This window comes from Aquarana catesbeiana, linkage group LG06 (genome assembly GCF_042186555.1).
Source record: "Aquarana catesbeiana isolate 2022-GZ linkage group LG06, ASM4218655v1, whole genome shotgun sequence".
NCBI lineage: Eukaryota > Metazoa > Chordata > Amphibia > Anura > Ranidae > Aquarana > Aquarana catesbeiana.
The window spans coordinates 111553923-111577982 of record NC_133329.1 but is presented as its reverse complement, the minus strand read 5'-3'; the positions used below and the strand labels follow the sequence as shown (position 1 = coordinate 111577982).

Below are 24060 nucleotides of genomic sequence, written 5' to 3'. Positions count from 1 at the left end.
GATCGTGAGGGGGGGTTGAATCGAGATCACGATATTTTAATGATCGTGTAGCTCTTAGTAGTCAGCAATATCACTACTTTATCTTTTTTGGCCTAACATTAGTACTTTGCATATCAGATTCCTGATCACTGGACGGAGGCTCAAGGTGGTAGGGGTCATAGATCCTTAAAGTGATTGCAACGGTTCAATAAACATGTTATACTTGCTCTGTGCAATGGTATTGCACAGAGCAGCTCCGAACCTCCACTTCTGGGGTCCTCTGCCGCCACTCCTGGCTCCACCTCTTTTCCTGTTTCCTTCATAGCAAGCTGCTTACCTGGTGCGGGGGGAGGTTGCTTGTAGGGGCTTTATTTTGAGCTGGGTGGTGTGGGGCTCATCCCCACCCTCCACTTTTGACTGACAGCAGCAGAAGCCAATGGTTCTCGCTGCTGCCGAGTCTTCTGTGGGAAGAGAGAGGAAAGAAGAGCTGCTGCAAATGGGCAAAAATCGAGTCCCGACAAGTGTTTGAGGGAGGCTGGGGAGAGCAGATTTTTGAAAAACTTTTACCTTTACAACCACTTTAATCAAGAACTCTGAGTGTCACTTGTTTGGCTGTGCAGTGCTGAAAATGTGCATAAATAACTATATTGGGTGTAGAGAATTACAGATTTTTTGCAGGTAAAATAGTAAACATCTATGTGCGCTAGGTGTTTATTGCTTTTTGCCTAGAGCTTCAAGTTCATTGTTTGACCATCTAATTTTTTTTTTCAGCTTACTGTAAAAACTCTGTGGATGGCATGTGGTACTGCTTTGATGACAGTGAAGTGCAGGCACTTGCAGAAGATGAAGTGTGCAAGCCAGCGGCTTATATCCTTTTCTATCAGCGACGAGCAGCAGTGCCATCCTGGTCAGCAAACAGTTCTGTGGCAGGTATGTTTTATTCCTGCTTAATCCATGGGATATGGTGAATGTTAACTGCAGCCATGTTTCACTTCTGGTGTAGTTTTCCTTTTAAAGTGGATGTAAACCCTCACATGTATATCTGCTGTCTTCAACTAACTATATTCTTTAGAAAGTGCACATCATGTTAGAGATTTTTTTTCTTCCTGTTCAGCACTGGATGTGGATTCTTGGCATAAACTGTGTGACAGCTGATTGGAGGAAAGGCACACACCCCCACCCCACATAGGCAGAGGACAGAAGGAATGTGCAGAGCTGTGCTGTGAATACCCCAGCTCTCTGCTAATCTGTTTATAGCACCCACCGACACAAATTTCAGGCCGGTTTTATCTTGTTTGTCGGAGAACTTGTCAGAAGTTATCATGCTGATAACAGAAGAATGGAGCAGCAGGAAGGCACAGGACTTGGGGCTTTGGAGAGAGATAAGAAAACACTACAGATATGTGCTTAGGTCAAATTTCATGAATCAGGTTTACACCCACTTTAAGTTTATCCCAGCTCCCCTCATTAAAGGCCTTGTAGTAAAATATATATTTTCAGGCCCCTTCCTGAGATCTACTATAAATCGGATACTAAACCATCTGTAACAATTACAATGGGGGAAAAAAAAAATAGCATACTATACCATACGACATACACAGACCAATTCCAATAAAGTAAAAAAAAAAAAAAGTTTCTTAAAACCTCCTATATGAGTATCCTTTAAAAAGTTTACCATTTATGGTTTTTAATATCTCATAATTCACAAATAAAAAAGTTCAAAATGCCTTTGTGCAAAACACACTCAAATCTTCAATATGCAACCCTGTTACCATACACATAGAGACCTAAATCGTATGTAAATCTTGTGCAATCTCCTCCTTAATCAGTGCTATGTGCCACTTCAGACACTCTGTGTGTCACGTAAAGCTGATCAGAAATGTTGGACCTCAAGGTGCTAGGAGGTCAATATCGGCCTCATCAGCGCTCCAGAGCTCAGATTATAATAATTCCTTTCCTCTTGGCTCCAAACTCCTGCACCCGCGTTACGTGCGCATTTCCTGCACCACGTTAAAAACGCACTGCAATTGTGATTTGCAGCGGGTGTCAAGGTTATGTTAATGACATCCCAAACGCAATGCGTTTGCATGCACGGGAAGTACCATGCATTCTGGTTGCGGTGCATTTTTTTAACCGCTTGATATCCGCGCTATAGCCGAATGACGGCTACAGAGCGGACCTTAATTCCCGGGAGGCCGTCATATGACGGCCTCCCCTGCGCCCTACAGGGCGCGCACCGAGCGCGATGTGATCACGAGTCACTGAGACTCGGCTGATCACCGATCCAAGTAAGGGGCCGGTCCCGGCCCCTTACCATGTGATCAGCTGTCAGCCAATGACAGCTGATCACATGATCAAAAGAAAAGGTCTGTGATCGTTTTTTTTTTTTCTCCTCGCGCTGACAGTGCGAGGAGAAAAAAAAGCCGATCACTGGCTCGTTAGCAAGGGACATCGGTCCCGAAGAGGAGGAGGCAATAATGCCTCAATTGTGCCACCAGTACCCCCTGCCAGTGCTACCTCACAGTGCCCATGAGTGCCAACTATCAATGCCCACAAGTGTCACCTATCAATGCCAATCAGTGCCACCTAGCAGTGTTGCCTATCAATGTACCAGATCAGTGCCCATCACTGCCACCCATCAGTGCCCACCAGTGCCGCCTCATCAGCGTACATCAATGAAGGAGATAAATTACCCTTTTTAAAATTTTATAACAAAATATAAAAAAAAAAAAAAAAAAAAAAAAAAAAATTATTTTTTTTAAAAATTCGGTCTTTTTACATTTTTTTAACAAAAAATAAAAACCGCAGAGGTGATCAAATACCACCAAAAGAAAGCTCTATTTGTGGGGAAAAAATGATAAAAATTTCATTTGAGTACAGTGTTGTATGATCGCGCAATTGTCATTCAAAGTGCGACAGCGCTGAAAGCTGAAAATTGGTCTGGATAGGAGGGGGGTTTAAGTGCCCTGTAAGCAAGTGGTTAAGTAGTGCATTCTCTACTTTTGGTGTGGTCCAGTGCGATTCAGCCCATTCAAAATGAATGGTCTCAAATCGTATTGCATGTGAATTGCTTGTGCTTATATAGTCTGCGATGTTCATAAATAAAGTCCAAAATGCTTCAGTGCAAAATTCTCTCAAATCTTCAATGTGCAATCATGCTACTCCAGATCCTATACACATTTTGTGCACCTCCTCCCTAATCCGTTTTGTATACCACTTCAATACTTAGTGTCACACCAAGCTCACCAGAGATTTTGAAACTCTAGGATGTAGGAGGTCATTATTAGCCCCATTCGCACACCAGAGCTTCTATTATAATCACTCCTTTCCACCTGGTTCCAAACCTTCTCCTCCACAGTAAGCAATAATTGCCGCTCTCTCCTTAGGGAAACATTAAAGTGGTTGTAAAGGCTAAAGGTTTTTTACTTTAATGTCTTCTCTCTATAGGGTTAAAAAAAACCTGACCCTCCCCATTAAATACTTCTTCAGCCCGATCTCAAGCCAGCGCTGTGCCTTAGACTTGCTCAGCCCAGCTCAGGATCACGCCTACATGAGTGCCCCCATAGAATGTGGCTTCCTATATGGACACTTGGAAGGGAGGGGAATCTGAGAGCCCCTAAAAGGGGGAATCCAGAAGAAGTGGTTCAGGGCTGCTCTGTGTAAAACCATTACAATTATTTTAAAGTATAACTAAAGGCAAAACTTTTTTTTTTTTTTGTTTGTTTTGAATAGAGTGGAGAGGGATTAGAACATCTATCAGTTTCCATTGCTGTTTGTGCCTCCCATTAGGGAGATACACCCTCTCTATTTGTCCTGTTTTCTATTATTGAAATTAAAAGAAAACTCCAAAATTTGGGTTGTCCCCTGAAAAGTAACAGAGGGGAAATCTTCTAATGGGGACACTAGTTCTGGTGACCTGGGGGGGAGGGGGCAAGGAATTCTCTTAATTTGCAGGCATAATGTCTTACTTCTTGTTTGGCTATGGAACAGGAGTGAAGGTAAATCTCCGCAATGGGACACAGATACCAAAAAAAAAAAAATCTGACTGGTTTTAACCCTCCCTTACTCTACCCAAAATGAAAAAAAAAAGTTTTGCATTTAGCTCTACTTTAAGGTAACAGACATATTGTTTTCACTGCTGTATAACATTTTTTTTAAATTGGGTTAAAAGTACATACATTTAGGTTTTGCAAAATTACTTATCTCCTTATCATAAAGTAGACAAATGTATCAATCCCAGGCTCCTGCCTCTTTCCAGCACCTCTCTCTTCTCAGGACAGTGTCAGGTAAGCCAGCTATTTCAGCTTCTAGTACAATACTACTAAAACATGAGAACTGTTAAGTTTTTTTTTTTTTTTAAGAATCAGCCATTGTCCTCATCATCAGGTCTGAATTTGGCTGTTTTCCTCAATTAATGGAATGTCTGATCCATATTACAGCAGGTGGTAGCATTGGAATGGGTAAAAATTTATAATCCAAAACTTTTACTGATCAAGATGTTGACAGGAAAAATTGCACAAAATAGGATGTAGGATGTAGGATGTCAGGCATTGCAGAAGTGATCATAGATGTATGCAGTATATGATGCTTTGGAATGCGAATGAGGAGTATTCGCATGGGACCTAAACTATATGGCATTTCTCCATACCCAGAAGCATATGAATTGCAACAGTCATTGGATTGCTGTAACCATATGTACTAGTAACCTTTGTTTCAGATTTTTGTAGATCCCATCTACATAGTTACATAATAGTTCAGGTTGAAAAAAGTCCATCGCGTTCAACCAAAAAAAAAGTCATACAATCTCATATACACAATCCTGTACCCACAGTTGACCCAAAGGAAGGGAAAAAACCCCAGCAAAGCCAATTTTCTTACAGCAGGGGGAAAAAAAAATTCCTTCCTGACCCTCCCGAGAGGCAATCTGATATTCCCTGGATCAATCAACTTTACCTATAAATGTTAGTACCTAGTTATAGTGTGTGTGTGTATATATATGTATATGTGTGTATATATATATATATATATATATATATATATATATATATATATATATATATATATATATATATATTCACAAAAGTGAGTACACCCCTCACATTTTTGTAAATATTTTATTCTATATTTTTTCATGTGACAGCAATGAAGAAATGACACTTTGCTACAATGTAAAGTAGTGAGTGTACAGCTTGTATAACAGTGTAAATTTGCTGTCCCCTCAAAATAACTCAACATAGTCATTAATGTCTAAACCACTGGCGACAAAAGTGAGTACACCCCTAAGTGAAAATGTCCAAATTGGGCCCAATTAGCCATTTTCCCTCCCCAGTGTCATGTGATTTGCTAGTGGTACAAGGTCTCAGGTGTGAATGGGGAGCAGGTGTGTTAAATTGGTGTTATCGCTCTCACTCTCTCATACTGGTCGCTGGAAGTTCAACATGGCACCTCATGGCAAAGAACTCTGAGGATCTGAAAAAAAAATTGTTGCTCTACATAAAGATGGCCTAGGCTATAAGAAGATTGCCAAGACCCTGAAACGAAGCTGCAGCAAGGTGGCCATGACCATACAGCAGTTTAACAGGACCGGTTTCACTCAGAACAAGCTGTGCCATGGTCAACCAAAAGTTGAGTGCACATGCTCAGCGTCACATCCAGAGGTTTTCGTTGGGGGGAAAAGACACATGAGTGCTGCCAGCATTGCTGCAGAGGTTGAAGGGGTGGGGGGTCAGCCTGTCAGTGCTCAGACCATACGCCGCACACTGCATCAAATTGGTCTGCATCACTGTCGTCCCAGAAGACAAGCAGACTAAGGACATGGATTACTGGAAACATGCCCTATTGTCTGATGAGACCAAGATAAACTTATTTGGTTCAGATGGTGTTGAGCGTGTGTGGCAGCAACAAGGTGAGTACAAAGACAAGTGTGTCTTGCCTACAGTCAAGCATGGTGGTGGGAGTGTCATGGTCTGGGGCTGCACGAGTTCTGTCGGCACTGGGGAGCTACAGTTCATTGAGGGGAACCATGAATGCCAACATGTACTGTGACATACTGAAGCAGAGCATGTTCCCCTTCCTCCAGAGACTGGGCTGCAGGGCAGTATTCCAACATAACGACCTCAAACACACCTCCAAGATGACCACTGCCTTGCTAAAGAAGCTGAGGGTAAAGGTGATGGACTGGCCAAGCATGTCTCCAGACCTAAACCCTATTGAGTATCTGTGGGGCATCCTCAAAGTGACAGTGGAGGAGCGCAAGGTCTCTGACATCCACCAGCTCTGTGATGTCGTCATGGAGGAGTGGAAGAGGACTCCAGTGGAAACCTGTGAAGCTCTGGTAAACTCCATGCCCAAGAGGGTTAAGGCAGTGCTGGAAAATAATGGTGGTCACACAAAATATTGACACTTTGGGCCCAATTTGGACATTTTCACTTAGGGGTGTACTCGCTTTTGTTGCCAGGGGTTAAGACATTAACCACTTGCCGACCGCTGGACACCAATGTACGTCCCTACTTTTGGGATGGATATCGTTTTTATGGCAGCAGCTAGCTGCCATAACCCGGTATCCCTGTGTTCGGCCGGCGGTCGGCTACAAGAAAAAAGTGGTCTCTGACGGATTCAAAAAGTGCAAAATCACTTTTTATCGGTGGCGGGAGAAGGGGGCCCTCCCGCCGTGATCCGGTGCCCTCCGTCGGCAGTGGCGGAGGCAATCGCGTCTGTCTCCCTTGGTATGGAGACGAGTGAGGGGAAGATGGCCCCCACCAGTTTCCATACCATAACAGGGCGGAAGCGACGTCAAAACGTCACTTCCGCCCATATGTCTTAGTCACATTTTTTTCAATGTCATTTTTTCAAATCACAAAATTTTTTTTTTTTTTTATTGCATTTAAGTCCAAATATGAGATCTGGGGACTTTTTGACCCCAGATCTCATATTTAAGAGGACCTGTCATGCTTTTTTCTTTTACAAGGGATGTTTACATTCCTTGTATTAGGAATAAAAGTGACCCAAATTTAAAAAAAAAAAATTAAATAAAGTAAAATAAGAAAAAAAAAATTTTAAACGCCCCGTCCGACGAGCTCGTGCTCAGATGCGAACGCATACGTGAGTAGCGCCCGCATATGAAAACGGTGGTCAAACCACACACGTGAGGTATCGCCGCGATCGGTAGAGCGAGAACAATAATTCTAGCCCCACACCTCCTCTGTAACTAAAAATATGCAACCTGTAGAATTTTTTTAAACGTCGCCTATGGAGATTTTTGAGGGTAAAAGTTTGACGCCATTCCACGAGCGGGCGCAATTTTGAAGCGTGACATGTTGGGTATCAATTTACTCGGCGTAACATTATCTTTCACAATATATAAAAAAATTGGGCTAACTTTAATGTTGTCTTATTTTTTTTTTTTATTCAAAAAAGTGAAATTTTTCCAAAAAAGTGTGCTTGTAAGACCGCTGCGCAAATACGGTGCAAAAAAAGTATTGCAATGACTGCCATTTCATTCTCTAGGATGTTGGGAAAAAAACAATATATAATGTTTGTGGGTTCTACGTAATTTTCTAGCAAAAAAAAAAACTGTTTTAACTGCTTGCCGACCGACGGCTGTCAATTGAGGGCCAGGCGGCGCGGCTCTCGTGGCGGGCATCATATGACGGCCTCCCATTTAAACAGGGAATGTGCGTTGTCGTGTGCGCGCTTCCCTGTTCCTTCGGTGGTGGCGTGTCACGGAGACACCACTCGCCACCGATGGGGGTTAACAGCCATTGGACATGGCTGTTTACCACGTGACTTCATCACGGCCGATCACAGATAGGTCCACCCCAATGTGCACGGCGCATGCGCAGGATCGTGCGCTGCGCGTGCACGTTGGTGGCGGTGTGTTCCCAGGAACACTGCTCGTCACCGACGCCGGTTAACAGCCATTGGCCGGCTGTTTACCCACGTGATCAGCTGTGATCCTTTAAAAGCCGATCATAAATGGAAACACAGAGCGGTAACTAGCTGTTGCCAGCTCTTCTCTCCTCACACACCGTTTCCAGTGTGAGGAGAGAAGAGCCAGAAGCAGTGAGTTACCGATCTGTGTTCTGTAGTGTCTGCACCAACACCACACCTGTCCCATCGCCCAACCAATTGTCATCTGTCACCCAACAGTCACCACAGTCACCCAATAAAGTGCACCTGTCACATAAGGCAGTGGTCATCAACCCTGTCCTCAGGGCCCACTAACAGGCCAGGTTTTCAAGATAACTGAAATACATTACAGGTGATATAATTTGCTGCTCAGTGATTGCAGTATTCTAGTCTGCATCACCCCAAGGTAATACATAAAACCTGGCTTGTTAGTGGGCCCTGAGGACAGGGTTGATGACCACTGACATAAGGGACTGCCATCGGTGACCGTCGGCGGTGCACCTGTCACCCATCGGTGACCGCCGGCGGTGCACCTGTCACCCATCGGTGACCGCCGGCGGTGCACCTGTCACCCATCGGTGACCGCCGGCGGTGCACCTGTCACCCATCGGTGACGCACCTGTCAGCCATCACCCGTCGCCCATCAGTGACCGCCAGCCATCACCCGTCGCCCATCAGTGACCGCCAGCCATCACCCGTCGCCCATCAGTGACCGCCAGCCATCACCCGTCGCCCATCAGTGACCGCCAGCCATCACCCGTCGCCCATCAGTGACCGCCAGCCATCACCCGTCGCCCATCAGTGACCGCCAGCCATCACCCGTCGCCCATCAGTGACCGCCAGCCATCACCCGTCGCCCATCAGTGACCGCCAGCCATCACCCGTCGCCCATCAGTGACCGCCAGCCATCACCCGTCGCCCATCAGTGACCGCCAGCCATCACCCGTCGCCCATCAGTGACCGCCAGCCATCACCCGTCGCCCATCAGTGACCGCCAGCCATCACCCGTCGCCCATCAGTGACCGCCAGCCATCACCCGTCGCCCATCAGTGACCGCCAGCCATCACCCGTCGCCCATCAGTGACCGCCAGCCATCAGTGACCATCGCCTGTCACACCATCATCACCTATCAGTGACTGCCACCTGTCACACAGTGTCATGTCCAAAAGAGTATACAACAGTGGGGAGGCTTTCCAGATCCTCTCCATGACCGATGAGAGCAACGGGGAGTTCTCATCAGATTCCAATTCTGAATCAAATTCGGCATTTGAATCGAATAGTGAATTGGCAAATGATTCGGAGGAAGAATGGGTCCCTCCTAAAAGGGCATGGCACTCTGGAAACCAGGATTATATTCCCAGGCCCAGTACCAGTGCTGCCACCAGCAATAGGCCCCAGGAACAAATGCCCAGACCCAGTACCAGTGCTGCCACATCACGCTTGAGTACCAGCACAGGAAATTCCAATCCAACTACTGGAGTGTCACACCCCCCCAAGAGCCAGGGCCTCTACAAACATGCCAGATGGTCTTGCCAACCCAACGTGGCTGCCTTCCAACTCGGCATCACCAATTGTTCCCCCTTTCACAGCACTGCCAGGTGTGCAGACCAACACCCAAAATTTCTCAGATCAATTGCTTTCACCTGTTTTTGCCCCACACTATACTGCAATTTATTGTGGGCCAGACAAATTTATATGCCCAGCAATATATTGCCAACAATCCCCAATCTTCATATGCCCTTCCTTTTGAGTGGAGAGATCTGAATTTGGAGGCGTTCAAATTGTTTATGGGCCTCACCCTAAACATGGGGATTACAAAAAAAAAAATGAAGAACATGCCTATTGGTCCACCAACCCTATCCACAACATGCCGATTTATTCTGCCGTAATGGCCAGATCCCGATACAAGATGATAATGCGCTTTCTTCACTTTAGCGACAACACACAGTGCCCTCCCCACAATCATCCAAATTACGACAAGTTATACAAGATTCGCCCACTGATAAATTTCTTTTCCCAACAATTTGCAGAACTCTATGTCCCTGATCAGAATATATGTGTCGATGAGTCCCTGGTACCCTTTTCAGGCCGGCTAGGAATAAAGCAATATATTCCTAGCAAAAGGGCCAGATACGGAGTAAAATTATACAAGCTCTGTGAGAGAGCCACGGCATATCTGTATGCGTTCCGCATATATGAAGGAAGAGATTCGCAGCTCCAGCCCCCTGAATGCCCGGCCTACATGGGCACAACTGGAAAGATTTATGGGATCTGGCATACCCACTTCTGAACAAAGGATATCACATATACCTTGACAACTTTTACACGAGCCTGCCCCTTTTCAAACACGTATACATTGCAAAAACCCTGGCCTGTGGAACCTCCAGAAAAAAATAGGAAGGGCTTCCCACAATCTCTAGTGAACAAAAAGCGAAGGGGGGAAAGAGCATCATTGAGATGCAACGAAGTGCTGGCCTTGAGGTGGAAGGATAAAAGGGATGTGCACATGATGTCCACCATCCATGATGACACTACAATTGAGGTACAAAGAAGACGAGGTCCCATTGAAAAGCCAACTTGTGTCCAAGATTATAATATCTACATGGGGGGGGGGTGGATTTCATTGATCAAATGATTCAGCCCTATTTGGCAATAAGGAGGTCCCGATTCTGGTAGGTAGCAATTTATCTCATCCATTTGGCCATTTACAATTCCTACGTAGTCTACACCAAATCCATTGAAAGCCCCGCCCCCTTCCTAAAATTCATAGAAGTTGTCACGTCCCTCATCTATCACCAAAGACACACACCCCCCCCCCCTCCAGAAGACCTTCGCTCTGAGGCTGTTTGCCGACTTCATGAGCGCCACTTCCCCCTTCAGCATTCCACCATCTGAAGCAGGCCGAAGACGGCAAAAAAAATGGCGCGTGTGCACCAAAAGAGAATTTAGAAAAGATACCAGCTACCATTGTCCCCAGTGTCCCTCCCAACCTGGCCTTTGCATTGGAGAATGCTTACAACTTTTTCATACATCCCTAAAATATTAGCCCATATTTTTAACCATTTCCCCATTTTTATCATCTGTGCTGACCATTTTCCATTCTTCCCCAAATAACCATGCCACTGCCTTCCACGTGAACTGACCCTGGCCTGTTTTTTTGACTATGCCTCTGCCTACCGTTTGGACTGCTTCCACGTGAACTGACCCTGGCCTGTTTTGGACTATGCTTTTGCCTACCACTTGGACTGATCTGTTGCCCTGCTACTGTAGTACACAGGGGTCTCGCATATGTGAGGGGCTCCAGAATTGTTTTTCTGGATGGAGAAAACAATTTATTTTTTTTGTTTTCTCCGGGTTTCGGAATTCCCGGATTCCGAATTCTTGGTAATTCTTGGTATGTGCATGCTATGTGTTAGAAATATGAAGGGTTTTCAAAAATGATAGGTTGCCAGGAAATTATATGTCATTTATGCACCTAGAATGCCTGATGGTGCTACTTGGATGTTAGGCCTCTGTATGTGGCCAGGCTGTGTAAAAGTCTCACACGTGTATCGCCATACTCAGGAGGAGTAGCAGAATGTATTTTGGGGTGTCATCTTTGCTATGTACATGCTATGTGTTGGAAATATCTGATAAATGGACAACTTTGTAAAAAAAAAATGCGTTTTTTCATTTTTTTCCACATTTTCCAAAAACTTCTGCAAAAAATGAACCGTTCAAAAGACTTATTGTGCCTCGTAGATTATACGTTGGGGTGTTTGCTTTCCAAAATGGTGTCATTTTTGGGGCAATTCCATTGTCCTGGTGCTCTAGGACCTTCAAAAGTGTAATAGGTGGTTGAGAAATGAGATGTCATTTATGCTCGTAGAGCGCATGAAGATGCTACTTCAATGTTGGGCCTTTGTATGTGGCCAGGCTGTGTAAAAGTCTCACACATGTGGTATCGCCATACTTGGGAAGAGTAGCAGAATGTATTTTGGGGTGTAATTTGTTGTATGCATATGCTCTGAGAGAGAAATAACCTGTTAATATGACAATTTTGTAAAAATAAATAAATAAAATCATTTTCAAAGAATTGTGGGAAAAAATTACAACTTAAAAAAATTCACCATGCTACTTACTTAATACCTTGGAATGTCTACTTTCTAAAAAGGGGTCATTTAGGGGGTATTTGTACGTTCCCGACTTGTTAGTGTCCCAGCAATCAGAAGGCTGGAGCCAGATTGATGAAGAGTACTGTTTATCACTCATTAAGTCAATGCCTCAGAGACTGCAAGCAGTTATAAAAGCCGGAGGTGGTGCAACAAAGTACTAGTGATGTGTTGGAGTGTTATTTTGTTTGTTTTTCATGATTCCATAATTTTTTCCTCAGAATTGAGTGATTCCATAATTTTATTCCCTGTGCTTGTTCTATAAATCTAACTGTTACTGGCCACCACAATTATTTTTCTTGATTTCTTTTAGTGTTTCTTAAAGCCAGAAAGTTGCCATTTGAAATGCCTTTAGTTTTTGGCCAAGTCTGTGATCTGCTTTTTTTCTACAACAATAAACAACTGAAGGAACATCCTCAGGAACTGGTGATTCCATAATTTTTGCCAGGGGTTGTAGCAGGCAGACTATTTGAGCCACCAGCACTTGGACCTCGGGGAGTAGTCTCTTCATCCAGATGTGTTCAATCTGATACAGTATGTCAAAGATGTTGGGCTCCATATTTAAAACAAGCTACTTCTGTTTGTTGCTGGGACCAGGGCCCCCCTGGTCTCAGTTCAGGCTGATCTAAATCTTCGCTCCAGTGAGAATTCTGTCTTTTCTGTTCCAAAAAATACAGCAAGAAAGGAGAGGGGTAATTCTAATTGCAATTGGCACAGAAGAACCTGGTAGACAAACCTACTCAGAATTTTTGAAGACAGCCCCCGACCCCTTCCCAAATGGCTGTCTCAAGGTCCTCCCTTCCTTCCTGTTTCACAGTCCTTTGCTTTAACGTCATGGTTGTTGAAACCCATGTCTTAAAGGATAGAGTAAATTCCGAGTCTGTTTCCTACCTTGCTGAAAGTAGGAAAAGTATTAAAGGGGTTGTAAAGGTATTTTTTTTATTTTTTAAAAATAACAAACATGTTATACTTGCCTTCACTGTGCAGCTCGTTCTGCACAGAGTGGCCCCGAACCTGCTCTTCTGGGGTTCCTCGGCGGCTGTCTCAGCTCCTCCCCGCAATAATTAACCACCTTAATGCGAGCTCCCTCGCATGGTGGTTAGTTATTGCGGGCGCGCTTCCGTGATACAGCCGGCGGCTATAGCCGCTCGCTGTATCACTCGGCCCCGCCCCCCAGCGTGCCGCGTCATTGGATGTGATTGACAGCAGCGCGAGCCAATGGCTGCGCTGCTTCCAATCCATCCACTGTAGCCAATCAGCGGGCAGGCTGAGCAGCGGAATCGAGGACGTGAACGAGCAGCCGAATTTCGAGGGGTCAGGTAAGTAAAACGGGGGGGCTGGGGACGGCGGTATGGTTAGTAGTTTTTTCACCTTAATGCATAGAATGCATTAAGGTGAAAACATTTTTACCTTTACAACCCCTTTAACACTCATGGAGATCTTATTTTGCCTGGTATGAACGCAGCCAATTCAGCCCCAGAGATTACTCTGTGTCCCACATTCTGTCCTTCGTGCAAACAGGTTTTAACCAGGACTTGGCTCTAAGTACGCTTTAAAGGTAAAGTGTCTGCATTGCCCAGGCCTTTCTATTCCTTTATTCAAGATGCTTCTTGTATCTGGCCCACCTTGCAGCACCCTGTGCTTTTGTGGGACCTTATTTTGGTTCTCTCTGACTTGCAGAAACTACCATTTGAACCCATCTGGGATATTCCCCTAGAGATCGTTACCAGCAAAGTGGACTTTTTGGTAGCCATCACATCTGTTAGAAGTGTATCTGAACTTATAGCCCTTTCCTATAAAGTGTCTTTCCTTCTTTACAAAGACACGGTTATCTTTTGCCCATGACCATATTTTCTTGCAAAGGTGGTTTCAGAGTTCCAATTCAGTTCTGCCATCCTTGTGCCTTGTTCCTTAGCACCCAAAGAAATTCTCTCTACATTGGATTGGATTCCCTGTTTGTTCTATCCGTGGGACCTCATGAGAGCACCCTGCTTTAAAATCCACTATTGCACAGCGCATTAGAATCCTGATTTCAAGAGCTTACGCTCTTAAGCAAAAACCACCCCCTGCACTTGTACCTGCTAATCCCACTAGAACTGCAGGAGTTTACTGGGCTTTTTGGCACCAAGCCTCTGTAGCCCAACTGTGTCAGGCCACCACTTGGTCTTTGCTCATACTTTCTCAAAGTTTTACCAGGTGGACGTCCAGCCTTCTGTGGATGCAGCTTTTGGCCACAAGGTTATTGCAGCGGCACTCCGAACTGAGTTTTTGACACCTGTTGTTTGAGCCTGTTGGCAGTTCTGTGTGCCTAGCTGTTACTCACCCTCCTTCATATTCATTGCTTGGGGATATCCCGTGTTATATAAATATGCTACAAAACACAAATAAAAACGGGTACGCACGCCAGTCTGGTGCATTATCCCACATTTTTTGAAAAGCAATCATTTTAAAATTTATACTTACAAACAAGTGAATTAAAATCACTCATCAAGCTACTCATTTGTAGCCTCTACAGCACAGTTCACACCAAAGTCCAGGGGCACCTCAGCAGGGTCCTTACTGGTTGACGCATTTTGAAGGCTACACCTTCTTCCTCTGAGTCAATCTATACAAGTTTCTACAGCTAAATATATGATCTACTACACACATCATGAGAACCCCAAGCACCACCATCCGGGTCGGAGGAGACCATTCAGGGGGTGGGGAAGGGGGAAATTTACAAGATTCAAAAAGGCTCTATGATGGATTAAAAAAAAAAAAAAAAGCACAAAAGATAATGTAGGAGGTGTATTAATGTGCTGCCTGTGTCCTGTCCTGTACTGTACGATTATGATAGGAGGAATTTTGACTTGCCTGCCATTTTCATGGATTATATGGCCAGCTCTGATTTGCGTTATTATGTAGCTCTAAGTAAAACCCAGTGAGCGCTTCAGATGTGAAGCTGCTCGCATAAAGGTGACCAATCCTATAATGCAACTCGGTAATAAAGTGCAGCGCTACAACATTTCAAACATAGTGCCATGCATATGACAGTATATCACAAATAATTACGTGGTACTTTTTTGAGCCGGGAAATGCCCCAAGGCTCTGTTTTTTGTAAATCTATTAAAATTCAATAAAGAGAATTTTATAAAAAAAAAAAATATCACAAATAAAACGTGCCCAAAGTCCAAAACAAGTCCATAAGTGCAAAACTTGTCCAAAGTGTATTGAAATCATCCAATAAAGGTATATTCACAGGTGTTCTCAAACATATAAAGTGACAAAAGTGCTTACCTGCAAAAAGTGACTCCAGTGCTTTTTGCTTCACCAATATGCACTTACCAGAATTCCATTGGTAAACTGCATTACATCAAAACAACATTTGAGGGTTCCCAATAGTCACCCAGTGGCTCTTCCACAGTGATAATGGCCCATGACACCAAAACCTGGTCAGAAGGTTGCTCACCACAAGGAGCCCGAAAAAAAAGGTTTACAGTATAGTAGTTTTATTATACAATTTATAGCATATCATTTAAAATGAAGGATTTACATCTAAATATATAAAGCATGAACGGCCAAACTTGCAGCAATGGCCGCTAATCCCAACCTAGGATACGGCAGCGTGGCGACAGCATGCATGCGAGGCTCCTTCCTACGTGTTTGTACGCATGCATGTCATTGGTGGATCCACCTACAGATTATGGTAGATTATGCAGCTCTTCAAAAAGGAAGTCGTTGGCAGGATCACCAGATCTTTTCTTTGTTGTAGTAAAACTTTAATTTTGAATAGTGCTCAGTGATTTTATCATAAAGGAACTTTACACTGACTTTTTTTTTGAGTATTTAGTTGTATTGCAATGCTGATGGTGTCCGTTTTTATGCTCTACAGGTTCCACAAGCTCATCACTTTGTGATCACTGGGTTTCCAGGCTCCCTGGGAGCAAACAACCCAGTATTGCCTCTGCAGCATCTTCTAGACGCACCTCTCTGGCATCGCTGGCAGAGTCTGTGGAGCTGACGGGGGAGAGAAGTGAAGATGATGGTGAGGCAAATAACCTTGTAGATTAAGGGTTAGTCCATTTAAAACTTGAACTGCTGTCACAGGACACCGGTGATCTGAATAATCTACTAGCCGCCTTTGGGAGTACACCAGCAAGATGTCCTATGTCTGACTTAAGCTAATTAGCCTCTCACACAGGAACAGGCAAAGTAAGTCAAAGCACTTCTGGGCATCTCTGTAACACACACACACAAAAAAAGTGCGCTGCTTGTGATGGCAGGTGGGTGAACTGTAGTTACTGACTTGCAGAGACATCATGGCAAGTCTTCTAGAGAAATGTCATATCACCATTTACATGAAACTGAAATATCTATTTTGATGCAGGTTTTTAAAATGTAACTAAAGGCAAAACTTTTTTTTTTCCCACTTTACATAGAGTAATGGAGGGGTGTAACATCGTCTGTGTCCCATTGGGGAGATTTCCCTTCACTTCCTGTCCTATAACCAAAACAGGACATGGGGAGAAAACCCTCCAAAGTGAGGGGAGCCCAGAGCACTGTGTGAGTTCATTTATATGGGTGGGTGCTGCCCTACGACTGGCGAGGTGGACTCTTCAGCTGCCAGTTAGTTGTGGGGGGCTGACACTTCCTAATTATTTAGTATACTGTTGGGCTGCCATGTTCGTTACTGTCCGTTTGGTGTTTTATGGGTTCTTGGGCTAATGTGGCAGTTTGCCTTGAAGTGGCCTTGTTGGGGTCCCTTACGGAGCTTAGTAATCTAGTATACAGGGGCTCAGCAGTGTACCCGTCCCTCCTGCTTCCAACTAACATCACATTAATGCCTCGTACACAAGATCGGATTGTTGGCCAATAGAGCGTCAAACATTTGTCAAAAGGGCGTGTGCCTGGATCTTGTCTTGCATACTAGCGGCACACAATTGTCGGCCAACAAACACGTAGTGCCGTACTATGTGGAATTTCAGCTCTTGAGCGCCACCCTTTGGGCACCTTCTGCTATTGTTGTGTTTGGTGAGCATTGATTCCGAGCATGCGTGTTTGTACTTTGGACTTGTGTACAGACGATACGAAAATCTCACAACAGACCGTTGTCCGCCGAAAATTTACTAGCCTGCCATCCAACATTTGTTGGCCAAAAGTTGGACAACAATTGTCTGAAGGAGCGTACTAACGGTCGGATTTTAGGCCAACAGTCTGTCATCACACAATCCCCTGCCAACAATCTGATCACGCATACGAGGCTTTGGGGTTTGAACAGCTGCTAGACCACGCTTCCAGAAACCCAACTGTTGGTCTCCCTATAACACTTTGTGGGCAAACCCTCTTTTCCCCATTGTTGGATAGTTTCAGACCCTCAGGTTTGGATTAAACATAGTATTTGGAGACTTCTGACATTATGCCTTCAATGATACTATTGCCCCGCTGGATGCATTTCCGCTACTATCAATTATAGAATGTGGTTCACTCCCAGTTCCCAGTCCTGCCCATATTGGGAACAATTAAAGAGCTTCTAGCGCAGGACTCAATGACAAAACCCCTGTCTACACTTTATATGGCCCTGTTTAGTGTAGAATCTCCTAAGATGGATAGGCTGTGGGAAATATTGGCATGCGGATATACCAGCTCTTGATAGGGAAAGTCTGGGAGGAATGCTTTGAGGATTGTTCCAGGTTCCATTGATTCAAACCAAGTTTCTACAGAGTATTTTTTACGCCACAGAGGTTGCACAGTATCTATCCACAGGGGTCTTCTGATTGTCTCAGAGGAGGGCACTTACTTTCATATATTTTGGACATGCCCGCGGGTGACACAGTTCTGGATGGAAGTTTTTGATCTCATCAACACACATTTACAACTGTCTCTCCCCTGTACTCCAGAATTCGCATTACTGGGCATACATGATGATGAGCAGAGACCTAGATACACAAAACTATTGATCTCTTACTGTATTATGCGAAAAAGGAATTACTCTTCAAGCGGGCTTCCCCCTCCCCTGCTCCATTATCCTCTTGGGAATCTACCATTAATGGGGTATTGACTTTGTATAAATTGACATATGTTAATAGAAATTGCCCCTGGAAATATGACAAAATCTGGCAACCATGGTTGGAGTGTTGATAATGGTTATTGGATATTTTCTAATTGTACCCACGGCTATTTGTAAGACTGAGATATATAGGTCTTCCCTCATAATTCATTTTTTCTTTATCCTACATCACGGGACACAGAGCAGCCATAGTAATTACTATGTGGGTTATACGCCACCTATAGGTAAATGGACACTGGCACACCCAAAGACAGGAAGTCCCCCTCTATATAACCCCTCCTTCACAGGAAGCACATCCGTTTCTCTTTCGTTCATCAATGGACACAGCGCCTCCTTAATCTTGACCATTGCAACCAAATTCCATTCCTTACTAAAAACCTTAGGTAGCGCGGGAATACCCATTTCTTTACATTGGGTTATATCGCCTCTGCAGGAGTAGGACTAGGCAGAACAAAAAAAACACCTGGCTACGCCCATGGACTGTCAGTCAGTATATAACCCCCTCCCTGTTCTAGGTATTCAGTTTTTCTGTCTAGTCAGGAGTAAGGACCTAGCTCCTTGCTGGGATCTTTTTGTCTTTTTTTTTTTTTTTTTTTTTTAATGAATCTTCTCCTGGGAGATCTGCAGTCAACTGCCGGGCTGGGTGACGGGCTGGATAATCTAGATCTAGTGGTCTCCCCAGTCCAGCCAGCGAGCGTGTGCAGATCGCAGCTACGTGCTAGGTTGGCCACGACATAGCCTCAAGGGATGGAGGCTGTCTCACAGGGTCGCATACGAATGGGCTCTGGTCCGAGTCGCAGCAGTTCCTTGGCCGACAGCCCCCCACTTTGGTACAGTTCCCCCTTTCCCCCTTTGTGTGGTTTGGGGTGGACACGGGTACCCTCCAGGGATGGTCAGACCTGCATGCAGGATCCCTTCTCCCATCCTAAAGTCCCCTGGTTTAACTGGGCTTCCCCCTCCCCCCCACGGATTGGTGGGAGTCCCAGGGCAGGCAACAGAGGCCCCTGGGGGTCTCTCCTGCCATTTCCCTTCTGGATGGTGTGTGTCCTGCCCTGGCGGTATGGGGGGGTTCAGTGCAGAGGGTGCAGCGGAGACCCCTAAGTGCATGCCCTGCTGTGTGTGCAGTGTGAGGTAGTGTGCAGTGTGGGGGTCCCAGTGCAGAGCGCACAGCAGTGTCCCCTTGAATGTTTACCCTGTCTGGTGGAGAACAGTACCTTTTTGGAAGTGTGTCCCCTTGCAGAGGGTGCAGCAATGTTGAAGGCACAGAGAGGATCCTGGCAGCATGTCAAACAGCCGGTGGCCATTTTTGGGTGGTCTGATGACATCACGGCGGCCATTTTCTCTTGGTCTGGCTGGTCTCCGGCTGGCCGCCATGTTTGTGTAGCCGATGAGGTCACTGCGGCTATTTTACGTTGGTCTGGCTGGCTGCCATGTTTGTGTAGCCGGTGATGTCATGGCAGCCATTTTTCGCTAGTCTAGTGAGACGCTAGAGACGGCCAAAACCTCGTGGAGATGCCAGAGCTCCTCCTCCCTCTCTCCCTATGCTTCTGTTCCTGTCCCGGGATATATGAAATTGATGCCGACATTGGTGCTACTGGGTCCGAATTGCGGTGTTCCTTTGTTTGGTAGGGTGAGTCTTTGGGGTCCTTGTGTATGTCCCCCTCTGCTGATAGGTACCCTGGCCATTGGGGTGTCCCTTAGTGGTGCCAAAGTTCCTTTGTACTACAGGGTCTTCTTCCTTATGGAGCCTCAGGGTCACATCTCACCCACTGATCCCCTCATGGAGGTGGCGGGTCCCCCGGAACCACAGCTTCCCATGGTTGCACTGACGGCGGTCCTCGAGTCATTAGTATCCAGGGTGGGTGCGTGTGGGCAAAGACCCGGGAGGAAGCGTCCCCACCTTCCCCTGCTCAGTCTGTCTCATCTAAATCTGAGCCTGATGCCGTCGGGGGCGTGGCCCGTCCAGGGGGGTTTAATGTCTCGCTGTCAGGGCTAGGCTCAGCCTTTCTTTCTATGAGCTGGCCGCTCAGCTGTCAGCTAATTGCCAGCTCCCACCTCTCTCCACAGTTACTCAGCTGTTGATGATCCTGCTCGTCAGTCCTGCCTACGTAAGCCGCCCAGTCCAGAGGAGATCTGCCTTCGCCACATCACAAGAAACTATCTCCTGCGTTCCAGTTTAAAGACTGGCTTTGCTGGCTTCCCTTCTGGCTACAGATCCTGCTTGCTGTTCCACTACTTTTGATCCCTGACTCCTGGCTTGGCTTACTATCCGTTCTGGTTACTGAACTTTGGCTGTGTTTTGACTACGTTTGTTCTTTTTACTTTTATTATTAAACAAGTGTGATTTAACTGTACTTCTGTCTCGGTTTGATTTCATGGTTCTGACACTCGTCCCCTGACCTGTCCGATACTGAGGATGAGTCCTCTGCGATCTCAGCAGCGAGTGAAAAAGCTCTGGTGGACGCACTTGTTACTGCGGTGCGGGAGACTCTAAAGATGGGGGATGCGGCTGACAGGGCACCAAGGGTGTTTCCTTATCTGCCTTATTTTGATAGGTTTACCTATAAGGAATGGGAACAACCAAAATCACCCTTTGTGGTCCCCAAACTTTTCTCAATACGCTACCCCTTTGAAGAATCACTTTTTTAAAACAGTGGACTACCCCACCAGTGGTGGATCCTCCTGTTTCCAGGTTGAATAAAGCAACCATGATCCCAGTAGAGGAATCCCCATCCTTTAAGGGTCGGCATTGCGTCCAGTCTTGGTATCGGCCGTGGTGTCGCAGACCCTAACCGAATGGGCCACGCTTTTGCGCCAGGGTCTGGGTAGTGAGCAGGTTCCCGCTGCTTATGGTAATTTAGCGGACCAGTTGGTCCATGGGCTACAGTGTATTTGTGATGCAGCCTGTGTCTCCTTCTGTGGGTATAATTCCTGTAAAGGTTCGGGTGACGTCCGAACTATCCAAGGTCCCCTCTAGCCCTTTCCAGTAAATTGGGCTACCTGGGTCTGACTCTAGAGTGAATGCTGACCAGGTTAGTAGTTTTTCTTCTCGAACGTTGGCCCCTTCAGCAGGTTCAGTTCAACGGGAAGTAACTGAGGCTCATGGCAATCTTGCAAGTTCCTCTGGTAGACGCCACAGTCTTCCTAGTGTCACTGCGGGGCCAACGCCTTCCTCTTCTGCAGTGCCTACGAAGGATCGTGGGCGAAAGTTTTCCGGTAGAGGTAGCTTCCCTTGGAAGCTACCTCTAAAAGAGAACCAGTTGTACCAAGGACTGAGCTTCCATCCTGCTTTACAGTAACTGGTTTTAATTGCCTAGCCATTGAAAGCCAGGTACTGAGAGATAGTGGTCTGTCGGGATTGGTGATCCCTACTACGGTGAAGGCAAGGAAGTCGACTCCTAGTAAGATATACCATCATACGTGGAAAGCGTACATTTCTTGGTGTGAGTTGATTGGCGTTCATCCTCGATCCTTTTCTGTGGCTCGGGTCTTAGCTTTTCTTCAACAGGGCGTTAAGCAGGAGTTGGCTTTGAGCACTATCAAGGGCCAGGTGTCTGCCTTAGCAGTCTTCTTTCAGCGACCCCTAGCCACTCACTCTTTAGTTCTTACCTTCATTCAAGGAGTCTGGCATGTGGCTCCACCTGTACGGTTTCTTTTGCAGCCATGGGATTTAAACTTGGTGCTATCGTTTCTCCAGAAACCTCCATTCGAGAATATTGTGGAGATTCCCTTACCACCTTACCAGAAGGTGGCATTCCTGGTGTCTATTACCTCGGTCCGCAGGGTTTCGGAGTTGGCAGGATTATCCTGTCATAGTCCCTATTTAGTACTCCATAGGGATAAAGTAGTTCTTCGTCCCTGTCTGTCATTCTTGCCCAGGGTTGTCTCTGACTTTCATTTGAATGAGGATATTGTGTTGCCGTCCTTGTGTCCCTAGCCGTCTCATCCCAAGGAATTTGCTTTGCATGCCTTGGATGTGGTTCGTGCGATTTGGGTGTATCTGGAATCCACTGACTCTTCCGGAGGTCAGACTCACTTTTTTTTGGTTACACAAGGACCAAGGAAAGGGCTGGCCACTTCTTCAACTACCATCTCCAGTTGGATCAGACAGACTGTGATTCAGGCCTATTCTATTAAGGGTTGGGTTCCTCCTTTCCCTGTCACAGCACATTCTACTCGGGCGCTTAGTACTTCTTGGGCCTTCCGTCATCAAGCATCAATATCACAGGTTTGCAAGGCGGCCACTTAGTCGTCAGTGCATACATTCACTAAATTCTATAAAGTAGATATTTTGGCATCTGCGTATGCTTCTTTTGGCCGCAAGGTTTTGCAGGCTGCTGTTTTAAGAAGGGGGTTCCCTCATAAGGGGTGTGGTTTTTTTTTTTTTTTTTTTTTTTCTTTAAACATTTTTTATTTCAGATGTGGCTGCTGTGACTCGGTTAAGGCTCCTGTGTCCTGGTTAGGGCTCTTGTTGTTAGCCCTGGGTTATTTTGCCCACCCCTCATTTTTCTTTGGCACTGCTTTTGGACGTCCCAATGGTCAAGATTACGGAGGCGCTGTGTCCTGGCAGTGAACGAACGAGAAAATGGGATTTTTGTACTCGCTGTCTAATCCATTTCTCTGAGTTCGACAGGCACAGCACCCCCCCACCCCCCCATGGAGTTTTTGATACTTCTATTACTGCTTGCTACTAAACTGGATACCTAGAGCAGGGAGGGGATTATATTCTGACTGAGGACAGCCCATGGGCATAGCCAGGTGTGTGTTTTTTTTTTTTTTGTTCTGCCTAATCCTACTCCTGCAGAGGCGATATAACCCAATGGTCAAGATTAAGGAGGCGCTGTGTCAGTCGATAAACTCGGAGAAATTGATTTTACAGTGAGTACAAAAAAACACATTTTTTTTCGCCAGTGTCTTCAAGGTGATGGTCACGGATTACATATGCTCTTGGAGCATACTTGAAGGTCTGGACAGTTCTATTAGGAATCATGGACTTTCAATCGGATCCATTCGAAAAAGCTGTCAGTCAAAATGGATGGTACCCGAGCCTCATTTGAAGGAGAAAAGATTCCTCAAGGTTTGCCTGTAATGCAGCCTTACGGTGCTGGACCCTGCGTAATGGAACCCTGTGCAGTGTTTGTTCTGACCAAGGTGCTTTCCTGCAGGGTGCTTTTACAGGTCCAGGGGAGTGAACCCCACATTAAGGGGAGCCCAGTCCATGAAGGTCTTTTATGACAAAGCTTGCCGTCATGGGTGAAGATGGACTCCGGTTATGTTCAGAGTCCTGCAGCAGGAACGGTAAGTCTGCATTTGTTTGCAGTCTCTCTTTTTTTTAAAAAAAAAAAAAACGATGGAGAGATCTGACTGCCCTCCTGGTGGCCACTGGGAGCAGTGTGCTGTTTAATCATGCTATGTACTCTTACTCATGTGAGCTGCTGTTTCTCCTCCAACCACTAGAGGGCGCAGGCTCACTCAGTATGGCCTATATTTATATAGGCAGGAAGTGGAAGGGTGGCCATGCCATGTGGCAACAGGTTCAGTAGACCTCTGGAGACATAGCAGCAGCCTAAGGATACTAACAAAGTGTGAGTACTTACTATATGAAGAACAAGTCATGATTATATGCTGCATATTTACTGCTTATCCGGGGGACTGTATGTTTAAGTAAGTTAAAACACCTCTGGGAGCAGTTCACTTTAAAGTGTTGACTGTAAGCAGGTGCAGCGTAGTATACATGCTTGCAATCTTGTTGCTTAAATGCATGTTTAAATATACACGTTTGGGAAAACGTGAGCATGGATGCATTTTTACGGAGTTGTATCTCCAGTACAGTGCATGTGTACTTGGCTTAATCCTGCAGGTCTAGTATGGGGCTTAGTTAAGCAGGTGCTTGCTTGCACGGTTGCGGGAAACGCACGGTTGCTAAAGATACATGATCGTGGTTGCACAAGCATGCATGGATGCACGAAGATGCAT

The 24060-nt window shown here is 45.6% G+C and overlaps 1 protein-coding gene across 2 annotated transcripts in view; it reads left to right on the top strand.

Moving 5' to 3' along the window:
- Nucleotides 1-24060, top strand: part of USP31 (ubiquitin specific peptidase 31) — a 186301-nt gene that overhangs the window by 150742 nt on the left and 11499 nt on the right. For both annotated transcript variants that reach the window (XM_073636690.1, XM_073636689.1), the window contains 2 exons: nucleotides 751-909; nucleotides 15910-16062. In XM_073636690.1, coding sequence (XP_073492791.1) covers nucleotides 751-909; nucleotides 15910-16062 — 312 coding nt within the window. The remainder of the gene's footprint in view (nucleotides 1-750; nucleotides 910-15909; nucleotides 16063-24060) is intronic.